Source organism: Malania oleifera, chromosome 7 (assembly GCF_029873635.1).
Source record: "Malania oleifera isolate guangnan ecotype guangnan chromosome 7, ASM2987363v1, whole genome shotgun sequence".
NCBI classification, from domain to species: domain Eukaryota; kingdom Viridiplantae; phylum Streptophyta; class Magnoliopsida; order Santalales; family Ximeniaceae; genus Malania; species Malania oleifera.
Genome location: NC_080423.1, coordinates 26,242,123 through 26,259,544, shown reverse-complemented (window position 1 = coordinate 26,259,544; position 17,422 = coordinate 26,242,123). Strand labels below are relative to the sequence as shown.

General features: G+C 34.2%; 1 protein-coding gene across 1 annotated transcript; it reads left to right on the top strand.

Annotated features, from left to right (window-relative positions):
• Positions 1-2,897: 2,897 nt before the first annotated feature.
• LOC131160180 (transcription factor MYB20) lies at positions 2,898-5,024 on the top strand. Its single transcript, XM_058115567.1, has 3 exons — positions 2,898-3,310; positions 3,575-3,704; positions 4,068-5,024. Exons 1-3 carry the CDS (start codon positions 3,178-3,180, stop codon positions 4,762-4,764), a joined length of 960 nt encoding a protein of 319 aa, XP_057971550.1. The 5' UTR covers positions 2,898-3,177; the 3' UTR covers positions 4,765-5,024.
• Positions 5,025-17,422: the final 12,398 nt, after the last annotated feature.

The following is a 17,422-nucleotide window of genomic DNA, read 5'->3' as shown; positions in this document are numbered from 1 at the left end:
GAAGTGTCCATCAAATTCCTCTGCTTTGAAAATTCCTCAGTATATATATTTTTTCTATTTGCATATTGCGCCATTTGTCGCGTCATCATGATGCTATGTTCTGTCACCTGGATTCCTACTTTTCCTCTTGCTTTTAAAAAATGCTTCCACAGTGTTAAAAGCACTCTGTTTTGATTTGGGAAAGCACTCTGTTTTGATTTGAAAAATTAATGCATGCCCATTAAAGAACTCTGCATTTCCCACTTCATAGCTAAATTATACCAGCTACATGATAGTACATCATCTAGCCGATGAAAGAGATTTCGTATCATCAGCTTAAATTGTTTTCTGCATAGGCTAAGGTTATAGCATTGCTTTATTAATTTTTTATTTATATATATGAATTTTAATTCTTTTTAAAGAGAAAAAAATAGGTCAAGAAAGGTGTATTTCTTAATTACTTAATAAAAGTTTAGATGAAAAAGTAGAGGCTTTTGTTTTTATTAATGCAGAAGTTATTTTTTTGGACTTGCTAAATATATTTTTGTGCGTATATTTGTCTAAAAAAATTGAGAAGTTGTTTAGCTGTAAAGAAATCATTTTATTCTTATAAAATTGGGGAAAAAAAATTTCTTTTCTTAGTTTTATGATATTTAGCAGAAAAGATTTTAGAAAATAAGGAGAAATACATAGAAAAGATGATGAATCACGTAAAATTTATTTTAACTTACAAATTAAAGAGTTTCGTTTGAAGATTAGACATGTTAGATTAGTACATTTTAAAATTGATAAACTATAAATAAAATCAATTCCTTTCAAGTTGTTCTCAGTAACAAAATATATTTTTGAAATTTTTATTTAGATACTCGAAAGTAATAAAGTAATTTTTTTTGCAACTATTAAAAAATAAAAAATAAAAAATTTTTATTTTCTCACAAAATTCATGTGTTCTAAACCAAAATAAAATTTTATGGGAACAAAAAAAAAATTAAGAGGGAGAAAAGGGAGCCAAGTGGCATCCACAAATTAATTAATGGTAAAATGCAAGTACAATTTTAACCATCCACCTATACAAACACCATAATTGGCAATAATGAAAGCTTCTCCATTGGCTTGGGCAATCTTGGACGTCCATTAGGCTAAAATTGCAATGATCAAAAGGTCATTAGTGCTTAGAAATTAAAACAATCCACCTATACCATCACTCATAATATAATTATAAGTCTAATTATTGTTATCAACATTATTTGATTTTGTGTTTGCTTGACAAGGAAGACATTTAACATCATCTTGTAGACTCATTTTTCTAAGGATAAGATAGATTTTTTTTTATTTTTATTAAAAAACATATCTTTTTGGGTTCTTTTTAAAATTAATTTTTTTCGTCTTTAGACGCGTTTTTTTTTTTTTTTTGACAATTAGAAAATGGTACTAAGTTTTATTATATTTAAATATATTGACGATTATAAGTTTCTAGCAGCTTACTTTGCATATTGGCATAGCGTATACACACACGAACACGTGTATTTACCTAAATAAAAAAAAATATGGTATCATAATAAGTAAAATATATTTTAATATAAGGAAATGTACAAAGTATTTATGAATAAGTTATAGTAATCATATCAACGTTGGTAGCAGTAACAATGTGAAACAATTAATTAAATATTTGTCATTATCTGTAAGAATTGTTGAAATGTAAATGTTAAGGTAGATGAGAAGTATAATATTAAAAGATAAAGTAAGAATTGAGCAGATATGCAATAATTTAAGCATAATACCGATTGAAGACAAGAAAGGAGAGGGATAGCTTAAATGGTTTAAGTATTTGAAAGATAGACCTAATGTAAAATCTATGAGGAGAAGTTAGTTAGTTATTATTTCTAACATGAAGAGGAGTAGCAGTTGGCCTAAAATAATTTAAAATGAGATAGTGATGAAAAATTTAATGACCCTTCTCTTAATAAACAAAAACGATTTTGATTAGAAGAATTGACAGAAAAAAAAAAATTATGTAATCGATCCCACCCAATGGGACTTAAAGTTTATTGTTGTCTTTGTCATTATAATTATATTTATGAAAAATAAATAAATAAACTCATTAATTGACTTTAGCTTAGTCATTAACCAAAAATATACAACTATAGTTATATTTAAATACTAAAATTAGTAATATTTTTAAGACATTGAGAGAGGTTTTGGTCTTTAATTATTGTATAATCCTGTCTGCATATCTTAATTATTGTTTTTTAATGTTTCCTAGAATTTGGATGTATTGTATTTCTACCCTTTTTTTGTGTTATATTTATCTAATGTAATGGTCATGAATTCAATTCTAGTGAGATATCATTCATTTTGGCACACTGACCTCACGGATTTGTTTTATAGAAGGAGTCTCACATAGTTGGAGTCTAAACCATCCTTATAAGTTCAAGATCTCCCTAGTACATATCTTATGTGGGACTGTGACAAACTCTCCCATCTGAGCTTCGACGCCCTCGTTAGAGTGACTTACATTTCTGTGTAGTATCCACCCACATGATAGTTACCCTATAGTAGCTACAATACCAAAGGTAATGATCCTGAACCTGAATTTGTCTCATAAAAGGCACCTCAAATAGTTGGAGTTTAAATCATCCTTATAAACTCAAAATCTCTGTAATATATATTCGATGTAGGATCGTGATACATAATAAAATAAAATAAAATAAAAATGAAGAAAAAAGCAAACTCCTACATATCAATGCTTGAAATTCAAGAAAGGGGGAGGTTGATAAGGTGGCGCTTTCTCAATAGGATATGGCACGTGCGAGTACGCGTCGCACGTCTCGTCAACACGTGTGCGAGTTACCAGTCTGAGACCTAGAAGGGCAATTTTTTTATTATAATAAAAAGGAAAAAAAAGGGCGTCCCCAGCCGTGTGCGCCTCGCAGTGTTGATTTATAAGCGGGAAGAAGGTGCGTGGTGGGAGTGGCCTGCTTATTCTACTACACCTTTCCCTGTTCTCCTCTGTTTTCCTCTGCTCATTCTGTTCTTCTTCTCTGGTAGTTTCCATTTCATTAATCACTTTATCTATTACAGAGATTTTGTGTGAGAAAATGTTTAATTGGTTGCGATAGATACAAGAATATTGAATAAGAGAGAGAGAGAGAGAGAGAGAGAGAGAGAGAGAGAGAGAGACCGAGACAGAGAGGGATCATGGGAAGGCAACCTTGCTGTGACAAAGTTGGATTGAAGAAGGGGCCATGGACTGCTGAAGAGGACAAGAAGCTCATCAGCTTCATCCTCACCAACGGCCACTGCTGCTGGAGAGCTGTTCCTAAGCTTGCAGGTCATACATTCATTCATTCAGAGAGAGAGAGAGAGAGATTTTGTCCTGGCTTTGGAGGAACTGAGAAGCTAAAAGGCTTTTTCGCAAATATTTTTCCCCTTTACTGGGCTTTTGAAATTTTAAAAAATTTCTTCTGGGAATGATGTGGTTGAATAAAAAACTCTTTTAAAAATGTGTGTGAAAATGAAAGGGGAGCTAAGTGAAGTTCAATTGCAGAAATGAATAGAATTGAGAAACACAGTCTTGCTTTTGGTGTCAATGCAGGGCTATTAAGGTGTGGGAAAAGTTGCAGGCTGAGATGGACTAATTACCTCAGACCAGACTTAAAGAGGGGCCTGTTATCAGAATACGAAGAGCAGATGGTCATTGATCTCCATGCTCAGCTTGGCAACAGGTCTTCCCTCCTTCCAACCCATTCTATTCCTTCTCCCTATCTTCTTCTCTTCAATTATCGTCTATTCTTGCACAACTTACTTCATTAACATTGATTCAGTTCTTTTTTTTTTTACGATTATTTGAAGAGCCGGCAAGAATTGCATCATTCCCTTTTTTCTCTTTCAAAAACAAAAAATAATAATTTTATTTATTCTTTGTTATTTGGTATTATATAGAGAGGTCCACCAGGACAATGTTTTCAGAGGTAGCCATGCCCTGTACCTTCTTTTAAATGCATTATAATTTGCATTTGTCAGTGAGTGACTCACAGCAGGGGGGCCAATTCTTCTGACAATGGGTTCGGTGAATTTTAATTTTGCAGATGGTCCAAGATTGCTTCTCATCTCCCAGGCAGAACAGACAATGAGATCAAGAACCACTGGAACACCCACATCAAGAAAAAGCTGAAGAAGATGGGAATTGATCCTGTCACCCACAAGCCACTGCCCAGTAGCACTACCGCTGCTGACACTGCCCCAACCCATCAACCTCAACACCCACAGGAACAACAACAAGAACAGAGCGAAACAGAGACCTCTGTTCAGTCATCTAATTACATGAACACTGATCAGAACAGAGAGGCAGGAGCTGAGACAACACTGGTGGAAACCCAATTTGATCATTGCCCGTCAGTACTAGTAATGGAGGATACCAATGGCTTCTGCACAGATGAAGTTCCTCTGATAGAACCCCATGAGATTCTCGTCCCCTGTGACCCTCCGTCTTCATCATCAACCTCTTCTTCTTCTTCATCTTCTACCTCTGGTACATCAACTTTCATGGAGGATTTGCAGTTTGCAGCTTTGATGAACGAGTGGCCTTCTGATTACAACACCAAAAACAACAGCAGCAGCAGCAACATAGATTTCTGGGACGATGATGACTTCAACAGTGCTTTGGAGTTGCTGATTAATGACATTGATTCTGACAGAAAGCAGCTCCCCTTCGATCATCCTCCTCTCTGTCAATACCAAAGAATGGGTTTGGATCAAGAATCTTGGAAGTTTGAGCTCATGTGATTTGAAATTTTTTACCGAGGCAGCTTTAAGTTTCACAGAGATCAATAATAAATAAATAATATTATCAATAAAAAAACAAACATGAAAATCGCCATCTCTGTTTTTACTTTTACTTTATTTTCTTTTTCATCATTTTCTCTAAATAAGAACCAAAAAAAAAATACAAAGAGAATCAAGAACCTCTGTATATGGATGGATGAATGGAGTTATTTTGAGTTTGTTGGATGTAATTTTATTTAATTATAAGAAGGATTTGTAAATTAAGTTGGTTCATACTGCATGCTCACAATTTCTTAATTTAAATTTGTATTTTGTCGAATTGTTTGATAGTTTTTTTTTTAATTTTATATTTTTTAAATTTCTAATATTTTTTTTTTAAAAAAAAAGGGGGACAAGCATGTGATAAGGATAATGAAAAAAAGTCATATGCATGTTATTATTATGTTGGACTTTCACATCATCTTCCTCGGAAATTTAAGAAAAAAGTATATTTTAAAGTACAGTTCACAATTAAGAAGACAAAGACCATATTTTACTATACAAACTTAACTACCTATCTTTGAACTTTTATTAATTAAGAAGTCATAATTTTCACTATAATATTAAAATTAATGTGAAAAAAAATGCACACACTATGTTATCGGATTATTTTTTGTTCATGTTAAAAAATAACTTTGAACAAATGGTAAATCAAATAATAATCAATGAATAATCACACGGTCTATTATGTGAACACACGAACAATAGTATTATTATTAAAATAAATAATGGACCGATTTATTGCGTGACAAGTTATCATATGAAATGGGAAAAAAAGGTATACAAAGAAGAAAGGGTGAGAGAGAGGGGGAGGGGAGAAATTTACACTTAAAAGTGTTTAGATAAACAAATATTAGGGCTTAGACTAAAAGTAATTTGTTAGTAATGGAGTCTAGAGAGTGGGGTGTAAAAAATTCATGTGCAGGGTTTGATTTGGTCAGATTTTTGTGTTTGTTAGTAATATTTTAAAAATATTTTGCAATTTTTGTCAAAGTTTGGCTACCTGAAATTACATAGAAGCTAACTGTTTTGATTTTTTGTCAAGTCAAAAAAATATATTATTTATATGTGTATGTATATATTTATATATGTAACAAATTATTATTTTTGATTTTATATTAAAAGTTTTATATATATAAGCATGCAATTTGTTTGACTTGGTTTATTAGAGTAATCAAATCAAATCGAACATATTTTTTTTATTATTATTCAGGAATGATATCTTTACTTTATAAATATCGTACTTTTACTCATTTAATTCGAATCCATACTCCTAAATGCAAAGTAAGACATTAGAAATTTAGAAAATAATAAAAAAATAATTTGTATATATAAATTTAGATAATTAGAAAATAAGGTGGCATTTTATAATTACTTGAAAAATTAGAAACTAAAATAAAACTATTTCGGCAAAAGATAATGCCACAACTTTTTATCTTTTTTCAAAAAAAAATAATTATTTATATAATTCTTTAAAAAATTTAAAAGAAAAACAAAATATGTTTTTAACAATGAAATGAGCTTTTAGGATTTTGTTCTCTTTACCAGTTTCTTTCTCCTCGCTAATTAATTGGTGGAAATGATTTAGAAAACTAAAACTAACTTTTTAAATTTAACATTAATAAGCAGTATGTAACTAAATATAAACAACAACAACAATATCAAACCTTAAGTCCCATTAGGTGGGGTCGATTATATAAATCATTTTTCGTTAATTTAAAAGATCATGGACCATTTCTTTTGACAAATTTAAGACACTATTAAATACTTATTCACTATTTCACTCCAAGTTATTTTAGGTCTACTCCTATCATTTCTACTATCCCCCAAAGTAACCAACTCAGTCTTCCTCACTGGTGCACTATGCAGCTTACATTGCAAATGACCAAACCATTTGAGTCGTCCCTTCCTTATCTTATCTTCTATAGAAACTATACCTAACTTATCACGAATATGTTCACTCCTTAATTCATCTTTCAAAGTTAAAAGTACCACTCATCCATCCAAGTATTCTCGATCAGTATTATGATTCATATAGCATAGTCAATGTTTAAAATCAGATCATTTTATATTTTATCTATTAAAAATATTATTATTTAATTTATAAATCATATGGGTCATTTTCATGAACGGTCTCAAATTTTCTGTAGGGAATAATTAAATTTGAGATTGAGCTTTAATCTTAATTAATTCCTTTTACCATGATCAAGCAATCCTTTTTTATTTTATTCAATTTTTTATGAGAGAAAGAGGAGTCTCATTTGGGGTACAGTCCATTTTTCCTGCATCTGTAAATAGCAGTGTATTTGACGTATGTGTGCGTAATATATAAAATAAAATGAAGAAGAAATTGATTGGGCTAACTTGGTAGGGATTACAACGATTGCTTTGTCGTGTTATGCTAAAACCGTAAGCTACGAAGGACAGCAACGTGGGTCCAACTCCATCCGTATCTCAAGTGTGAAAACCAAGATGCTATTTTTTTAAAGGGTAAAATTGTAATTATACATTTACTATATAAGAATGGAATAGAACGAAATTATTTTTTTTTTTCCAAAAAAATAGAAATATTTTTTGGGGCTTATTTGAACCAAAGATTTTATTTAGAGAAAAGAAAATAAATAAGGAAATTTTAATATTTTTAAACAATTTTAAAAATAAAAATCTATTCCAATATGATTAAACTTTTTTAAAAAATTAAATTTGATTCACGTGTAAAGCTACGTTTAGGATCATGCATTTCAAACCTTAGATTTGGATTCGGGTGAATTTGGACAAATTTAAATATAATTTTATATTACATCTTATCCAAATTTAATACAAATCTGAATCCAAGACTTCTCCAAATAGAAGATAAGAGAATTCATAGAATTTTTGAAATCTCAAGGAAGAAGGTTCATATATTTAATTTTGTCAAAGTTTGGGTTAGTGTCTTTTGCCCTGGTTGGGCCTAATACTTGATAACTTAACCATATATATTGCTGGAATTTGATAATATTATATTTGATTTTGATGAATGACAAAACATGTCATTCATTAAGGAATGAGCTTAGCCAATTGATTATAGTCTCATACAAGAATTGACAGATGTAGTGTCAGATGCATATACAGATGCAATGGTAGATGTAGTAACATATGCATATACAGATACATTGACAGATGCAATTAGAGATGCATTTATTTATACTAAACAATCTAAGCTTTATATTCCCATTATTTCATAACTCAAAAAATTCTCTAAAAATTATCTGATTATCAATAATTTTTGGAAATTCAAATTTAATTAAGATGTTATATCGATGTTAAATCTGAAATCTGAATTCCTTTTTATCAAATTTTGAAATCCCTTGAAAATATATTATTTTTGTTTTGGAAAAGATAATTAGGCTATTGGTCCGTATAGTTGAAGACACTCTCTAACAACAAAGTGAACATTGTCCATTTAATGTGTATCAATAATTGTTGTGCCTTATAAGCTGAGAATTAAGCATACGACGATGAAGCTATATATATATATATATTATTTATTTATTTATTTATGTATAAGTGTTCATCTTGGCTTGAGTACTCCAATTGAAATACATGCATTTGAGATGAATATTCTCTATTGAATAACATAATCAATCTTTACTTTTCAATTGTATTTCTCATTCAAGTGTTTCACATTACACTATCCTATTTAAGTTACTCTAGTTGGTCACACACATAATAATAATCTTGTAAAGAGAGCTAAAGGATCTTCTTCTCCTTTTATTACTAGGATAAACTTCCAAATTGGGTTGAGGTCTTGAACCCAATTGCATTGATCCTTGGCAAGGTTGTCAAGAGGGTAAGCCTAGTTGGCTTGAGTTGGACAATTGTCTTAAAAAGTGAACTAAGGTTGCTTAAAGGACGGTTGTCTAATAAAGAGTGATGTTCTTGTATAAAAATATTATAATCTAGTGAAAAGTTTAAGGAGTCACTACAAAAAATAAGGTTACTAGTGACGGTTTGAAATCGTCACTAATACTTATTAGTGACAACTTAGCGACGATTTTGAATTTGTCACTAAAACGGCGATGAGAACTAATTATTAGTGACGGTTTAATTCCGTCAATAAAAGCCTAAGACCGTCACTATTAACTTGCACACTTTTTCAGTTGAAAATTGTCATTAAAAGTACAATTATTAGTACTGGTTTAAAAATCATCACTAAAATTCGTATATTAGTGACTGTTTTCAAACTCTCACTAAAAGTTAGTTTATTAGTGATGGTTTTTAAACCATCATTAATACCACTAGTGGAACTTTTAGTGATGGTTGTAGAGCCTTCATTAAAAGTATAAAATAGTTAATTGTTTTTTTGAGATCTATAATTACATTTCAGCACACATAATATTGAACCAGAATTACTAAAAAGTTCATAAATCGTTCAAAATTCATAAAAACCAATAGTTACATTTCAGCACACATAATATTGAACCAGAATTATTTAAAAATTTATAAATCATTCAAATTTCATATACAAATTGTTCAAAAACATCATATACATGATAAGTTCAAATAAGAAAAAATATAGAAAAAAAAAAAAAAAACTACATTCGACTGTTGTAGAGACCCAGAAAATAGTTAGTAATGAAATAATAAAGGAAAAGAGGAAAATTGGTTTGGTATAGGCCAAACCATCGACGGTTTTGGTGGAGCTCAGAAAATCATCGACGGTTTTGAGTTACCATGGCTAAGTAAGGGTAAAATAGTAAGAAAAAGTTTTGGTTGAAAACCAAATTGTGAACGGTTTCTGGAAATCGTCGATGGTTTTGCTGTAGGTGAGAAACCTATAAAAGGAGATCAAGTCATTTTGTAAATCCTCTCTCTCTCTCTCTCTCTCTCTCTCTCTCTCTTCGATTTTCGGCTCGGTTTTAGCTCGAATTGATAAAGGAACGTCATTTCGGGAACCTGGCAACATTTCTCTACAGTTTAATCGGGGCAAATTAACTGGTTGAGGATTCCAGGCACCACTCCAAAATTAGGGTAAGGAAGTTAATTTTGAAGTTTAATTTGTTATTGGAAAAGTATATGCTTAGGAGTATTAGAATGGTAAATATTATGGGGTTGAGCTGATTGAATTAGGATATATGGATACAAGATTTGTGTGAGCGCCACATGCATAGTTTTGGGATCCTTGCAGACATAACTCTAGGAAACAGGTAAGGGGAATAGATTATGTTAAGCACTTTTAGAAATTTAACGAATTAAATTATAGTATGTAACTGCTAAGTAATATACGTTTTTTTCCTGAGTATACAAAGTTATGAAAATGGGAACTTCAAATGATATATGTATGTTTTAATAAAATTGGGTTATTGGGTTGAGTAAAACCCTAGGGATAATTATACCAGAAATTATACAGTATGACAGTGTCCTATTAAGGACTATAGCACATAATCTATACAGTATACATCGTCCTATAGACAACTACAACGTTCTATATAGAACTACAGTATAACATTTGATACAGAACTACAACATGATAGTATTTTTATGCAGAGTTACAGTATTTTTAGAGATTTTATACAGATTTATAGTATGCCAGATTATACTGATTTGTGAAATGAAATCATGTTATTATATTATTTTGGAAATTGCATTATATGGTTTAAGAACCCTGATGGACCATAGCTAAGCACGATACCATAGCTTCACAGATACCAGTGCAACCACACTTCTCAGACAGAGTGTTAGTGGTATACAGTTGATTGTGCCATAGAAGTGTGGAGTTACCCCATGGAATCCGGACCAGCTGGGTAGGTCAATTGTACTCATAGTTACAGATACAGATACAAATACAGATACAAATATAGTTGACTTAGCCTGGTTAGGCCAACCATGGCTAGGTTTAGCCTATGGGCCTCATAACTCGGATCATGCGAGGTTAATACATGACGTTATTGTTTATCCATCAGGGGTAGTTCTTCAATGCATATATGCGTATTTACTTATATAGAGTTATTTTTGTATATAGAGTATGATGAGAAAGGAAAGTATGTTATTTTGAAATATATTTGTATATACGTGATTACAATTTTACATGATTTCACAATGAAAGAAAATGTAAATAATGTTTGTATATTTGGAACACTAAAACTCATATTGCCACACACTGATAATAACCTATTCCCACTTACTGAGAGGTGTCTCACCTCAAGAATTCAAACATTTCAGGAGATCCAAACAGACAGGCAAAGCGAGCTCCGAGGTAGAAGAGGTTGTGGTACTACCCTAGTTTTAGGGTAGGTGTTTGAGTTGGGAGATATGTTTTTATGTAATCTGAGGATGTTTTATTGATTTGGGGATGTACATGTATAATTATGGAGATAGTAGAACTCTGGTATTGTATATGAGATTCAGGTACATTATGTTTTCCGCTGCATAGATAGTATGTATTTATGGACAGATATATCCCCAATACTCCACTTTGGGTCCGGGTTGACTTTGTTGATATTTTGTGATATTTATTATGTGGAAATATATATACATAGTAGAATTTTTGGGTTGTGACAGTTTGGTACCAGAGCCTAGGTTGTTAGGTTTTATAGACTTTAGTGCACAGTGGAAAGCAATATGAGAGTATAGGAATAGATCTTGATGAGGACAGGAAATGGGTAGATTAGATTTTTAGTGATTCATTGTTGGAGGTTAAGATAAGGATTTAGGGCTTTGTCTCACAACCTGGTGGCAGGAATTCCGTGACGGTTTCTATGATTTTCTTGGAATGACGATTTCAGGAAAGTCATGGTAAACTATTATCGGTTTTTGTTTCCGAGTGGTAAGACTAAACCTTAAATTCGGGATAAGGATGTTAAATTGATTCCTAGTAAAAGGATATTTTAGGGTTCTTTGTTAGATTAATGTATTAGTTGTGTTATGAAGTTAGGATTCTCAAACTATGTTGTTTTATTTTCAAGATGGACCCTGGGAATGATAATACAAATGGTGGTGGTGGTGGTGATGCGGGGCCTTCCAGTATGGGCGACGGTGAGTTTGATGTGGTATTGCGCCCAACAAGTGATTGCAGAGATAGCGAGAAATTCAAGGGAGCAGGGCTGCCCACCAGCTCACCAAGGTTGTACGATCGAGCAGTTCACTCGGATGAATCCCCTGTCGTTCTCAAGAGGAGCTAACTCGTTTGTGGCAGAGAACTGGGTCTAGGAGATTGAGGAGACATTGTCAGTTTTCCTCTGCACTGAGGAGCAGAGAGTATCATTTGCCACTTTTAAGAAGATAGGGGAAGTTAAATGCTAGTGGAGGTCAATGAAGTTACTCAAGGAGTAGAGGCCGGTGTCTATAGCTTTGACTGGGAGCCGCTTCAAGGAGATATTATTCAAGCGGTATTTCTCCACTACTACTAGAAATGCTAAAGCAAAGAGATTTCTAAATTTGACTCAGGGGTACCTGACGGTCTAACAGTATGCAGCCAGATTTGTAGAACTGTCCTAATTCTACCCATACATGGTGCTAGATGAGGAGAAGAAGGTGATGAGATTTGAGGAGGGCCTAAGATAGAGTATCTAAGAATAGGTAGTCGCATTCCAAGTACAGAATTTTTCAGAGCTAGTGGATAAAACCACAGTGATAGAGACTAGCCTACAGAGAGGTGTTGGGATGTAGAGTCAGAAGAAGAGGCACACGCCTCCTGAATTCTAAGCAGGCACCAGTCAAGGTCAGAGGAGGATATATGATGGGGGCCAATGGTAGGTAGTGGTACTCTAAGCCGCTCAGGGTGATTCAGCACCCCTTATTTGTACTAGATGTGATCGGAGGCACTGGGTGGAGTGTCGAATGGCGTCGAATGCCTGCTATCATATGGTAGGCCTAGCCATATTGCGAGAGACTGTCATGCACCGCTAGCTAATGCACCCGTTCCTAATCGTTTCATGGAAACAATCAAGCACTCTTAGGTAACTAGTAGAGGAACACCGCCCCAACGCGGGTTTATGCACTGACACTGGGAGACACAGAGGTGGACAACAACGTGGTGATAGGTATCATTTCTATGTTTTCAAATAAAGTTGTTGTTTTATTTGATTCAGGGGCTACCCACTCTTTTATATCTCTAGGGTACATCAAATTATGTGGGATAAAAACTCAGATGCTAGACACCGAATTATCAGTGGCCACACCAACGAGATTAGTAGTGATATATAGAAGGGTGGTTGTAGACTATCTAGTGGATATTTAGAGGAAAATGCTACCAGCCAATCTTGTAGTATTTTACATGCATGGATTCGATATGATTTTTGGAATGGACTGGTTAGCCGCCAACTATGTCAGCATTGATTGTCATAAGAAAGAAGTGGTATTCAGACCTCTTGGGGAGCAGGAGTACATATTTGTGGGGTCGTGTGTGCGCTCCTCACCACAGTTATTTTCGGCTATGCAAGTGAGGAGGCTACTGCTAGATGGGTGCCAAGGATACTTAGCTTGTATAAAGGAAGCGCCAAGAGGGGAATTGAAACTTGTAGATATTCCAGTAGTAAGGGAATTCTCAGTTGTCTTCCCAGAAGATTTACCGGGATCGCCTCCCAACCCTGAGATTGAATTTGTTATTGATCTACTTCCAAGGATGACACCGATATGTAAAGCTCCCTATAGAATGACCCCAGCAAAGTTGAGAGAGTTAAAATAATAGTTGCATGAATTACTAGATAAAGGGTTTATCAGACCTAGTGTATCGCCTTGAGGAGCAGTAATTTTGTTTGTAAAGAAGAAAGATGAGACGATGAGGATGTGTATCGACTATAGAGAGATAAATAAAGTGACGGTTAAAAACAAGTATCCGCTTCCCCATATTGATGATTTGTTTGATCAGTTCCACGGAACACAGGTCTAGTCAAAATTGATTTTCAATCCGGGTACCATCAAGTAAAGGTCAAGACAAAGGATGTACCAAAGACAGCGTTCCAAACTCGGTATGGCCATTATGAGTTTTTGGTTATGCCATTCGGACTGACAAATGCTCCTATAGCATTTATGGATCTAATGAATAAGGTATTCCATCAGTATCTAAAATAGTTTGTAGTGATTTTCATTGATAATATTCTGGTCTATTTGAAGAGTTCAGGAGAACAGAAGTTTCTTAGGTATTGCAGGATACTACCAGCGATTTGTGGAGGGTTTTTCTAGACTATCGGGTCCTTTGACATGGTTGACGAAGAAAAATGTGAAGTACAAGTGGATCGATAATTGTGAGAAAAGTTTCTGAGAATTGAAGTAGTGACTCGTCACTGCACCGGTTTTGTCTATTCTATCAAGAGATGGTGGAATTATGATATATAGTGACGCATCTCAAAAGGGACTTGGATGTGTGCTAATGCAACAGGGGAAGGTCATTGCATACGCTTCTTGGCAACTTAAGGAGTATGAGAAGAACTACCCAGCGCATGATTTGGAATTAACTGCAGTGGTGTACGTATTGAAAATCTGCAGACATTGTCTATATAGTGGAAAGTGTGAAATATTTATAGATCATAAGAGTTTGAAGCATTTCTTCACACAGAAGGAGTTCAATATGAAGCAGAGAAGGTGGTTAGAATTGATAAAGGATTACGACTATACCATCAGTTACCACCTAGAAAAGGCTAACGTGGTAACTGATGCCTTGAGCCGAAAGTCAGGAAGTACCTCAGTATTAGCAATGGTGGCGCACATCATATTAGAATGGACTTGGAAAGACTTGGTGTGGAACTAATAGAACGTAGCCATCAAGTGTTCATCGCTAATTTAGTGCTTCAGTCGACTTTACTAGAGAAAATTAAAACTGTTCAAATGCAAGATGCGGAAGTAGAAAGGATCAGAGATAGACTGCAGAGTGGATAGGGAGCCAATTTTAATATTTCAGATGACGGAGCTCTAAGGTTTTGTAGTAGGCTATGCATACTCGATGACGCTAAAATTAAAAAGACCATTTTGGAAGAGGCGCACCGTTTCTTGTATACGGTACATCCAAGAAGCACAAAAATGTACAGGGATTTGCGAGTATCTTTCTGGTGGGGCAATATGAAAAGAGAAACTGCCCAATATGTGGAGTAGTGTTTGACCTATCAGTAGGTGAAGGCTGAACATTAGAGACCGACAGTATTGTTACAACCACTTCACATTCCCGAATGGAAGTGGGAGCACATTTCTATGGATTTTGTCACAGGGTTACTGCCAGCACTCCATGGGCAGGACGCCATCTGAGTAGTCATTGACTGACTGACGAAGACTGCCCATTTTCTTCCCATTAGAGTTAACTACTCCATGGGTAGATTAGCAGAGTTGTATATACAAGAGATAGTCAGACTGAATGGTGTGCCAGTGTCCATAGTTTCTGATTGGGACCAACAGTTCACATCTCAATTCTGGAGGAGTTTACAAGGAGCCTTGGGGTCTCAATTGACATTTAGTACAACGTTTCATCCTCAGACAGATGGACAGACAGAGAGCACCATACAGATATTGGAAGATATGTAATGGGCTTGTGTGTTAGATTTTGGAGGCAACTAGATTTAGTATCTGTCACTGGTGGATTATTCTTATAATAATAGCTATCAGACCAGTATTGGGATGGTCCCGTATAAGGCACTATATAGTCAGAGGTGTCGATTTTGTTATATTGGGATAAAGTGAGTGAAAAATAAATTTTGGGGCCAGAGATTATACAGTGGACTTCTGAGAAGTAAAGCTTATCCAGGAAAGAATCAAGGATGCTCAAAGTCGACAGAAAAGCTAGGCAGACACCCGCAGATGAGCGCTAGAATTTGGTGTAAGAGATAATGTGTTTTTGAAAATTGCACCAATGAAAGGAGTGATGAGATTTGGGAAGAAGGATAAGCTAAGCCCTAGGTATATTGAGTCTTTTGAGATATTGGAAAGAATCGGTCTAGTTGCCTACAGGTTAGCGTTACCCCCAACGCTATCCAAAATCCATGACGTATTTCATGTGTCTATGTTGAAGAAATACGTCCCAAATCCATCACACGTAATAAGTTATGAGGCACTAGAGCTTGGGGATACTCTATCGTATGAAGAAGTGGCAATTCAGATCTTAAATCATAAAGAACAGGAATTACACACTAAGAAAATTCTACTAGTAAAAGTACTCTGGAGAAATCATGCAGTTAAGGAAGCCTCATGGGAGCTAGAGAAGGAAATGTGCCGGAGGTTCCCACATTTGCTTAGCAGGACTCAGAGTTAGACAGATAACATAATAGTTCGGGTAAGAATTCAGTAATATGAAAGAATGTTTTGTGTAAGTTTAGGTGTATTTAATGGTAGATTTTCATGTAATAGTTTTTGTAGTTTGAATGGGTTTTGGGAGAGTTTTGATTTGGTTATATTGTAATCTCCCAGAGCCGTTTATGTAACCACGGTACTCCTCCGCCATAAGTGAAGGTGATTAATAAAGATTCAATGGTTTATTTTTTTCAGTTGATGATATAAGTATTGATTGGCAAATTTCGAAGACAAATTTTTTATAGGGAGGGGAGAATGTAGAGATGCGAAAAATAGTAAGTAATGAAATAATAAAGGAAACGAGGAAAATTGGTTCGGCATAGGCCAAACCATCGACAGTTTCAGCGAAGCTCAGAAAACCATCAACGATTTTAAGTTACCGCGGTCAGGTAAGGGTAAAATAGTAACAAAAAGGTTTGGTTAAAAACCAAACCATCGATGGTTTTAGGAAACCATCGATGGTTTTTCTATGAGCGAGAAACCTATAAAAGGGGATCAAGTCATTTTGTTTGGAAAAAAAATCAAATCCTCTCTCCCTCTCTCTAGTGTTGTGGCCATTCCTCTCTCTCTCTCTCTCTTTCTCTCTCTCTCTCTCTCTTTGATTTTCAGGTTTGGTTTCAGCCCGAATTGAAGAAGGAACGTCATTTTGGGAAGCTGGTGATGTTTCTCTACAATTTAATCGAGGAGAATTAGCTGGCTGAGGATTCTAGGCACCACTCCAAAACTGGGGTAAGGAAGTCATTTTTCAGGTTTAATTAGTTATTGGAAGAGTATGGGCTTAGGAGTATTAGAATGGTAAATATTCTGGGGTTGAGCTGATTGAGTTAGGATATATGGATACAAGATTTGTGCGAGCGTCGCAAGCATAGTTTTGGGATCCTTACAAGCATAACTCCAGGAAACAGGTAAGGGGAATAGATTATGTCGGACGCTTTCAGAAATTTAACGAATTAAATTATAGTGTAAGACTTCTGAGTAATATACGTGTTTTTCCTGAGTATACAAAGTTATGAAAAATGGGAACTTGAAATGATATATATATGTTTTGAGAAAATTGGGTTATTGGGTTGAGTAAAACTCTAGGGATAATTATACCAAGATTTTAAGTAGAATATTATAGTATTAGTTATCACTCAGTTTGTGTGGCATGAGTTTGAAAGTTATGTATAATTAAATTTGTCATTTTTTATGGTAAAGCATATATAGATAGAAGTAAGATTATATACCGATTTTATATAGTATTACAGTGTCCTATTAAGGACTACTGTACATATTTATATAGTATTATAGCGTCCTATTAAGGACTACTGTATAGATTTTAAATAGTATTATAGCGTCCTATTGACGACTACAGTACAAAAATTAT

What these genes read in the sequence shown, in the direction of transcription:
- LOC131160180 (XM_058115567.1), top strand. Translation starts at nt 3,178, where the DNA reads ATGGGAAGGCAACCTTGCTGTGACAAAGTTGGATTGAAGAAGGGGCCA. An exon ending in AGCTGTTCCTAAGCTTGCAG is followed by an intron (nt 3,311 to 3,574) that starts GTCATACATTCA and finishes GTGTCAATGCAG; the next exon opens with GGCTATTAAGGTGTGGGAAA. An exon ending in CATGCTCAGCTTGGCAACAG is followed by an intron (nt 3,705 to 4,067) that starts GTCTTCCCTCCT and finishes TTAATTTTGCAG; the next exon opens with ATGGTCCAAGATTGCTTCTC.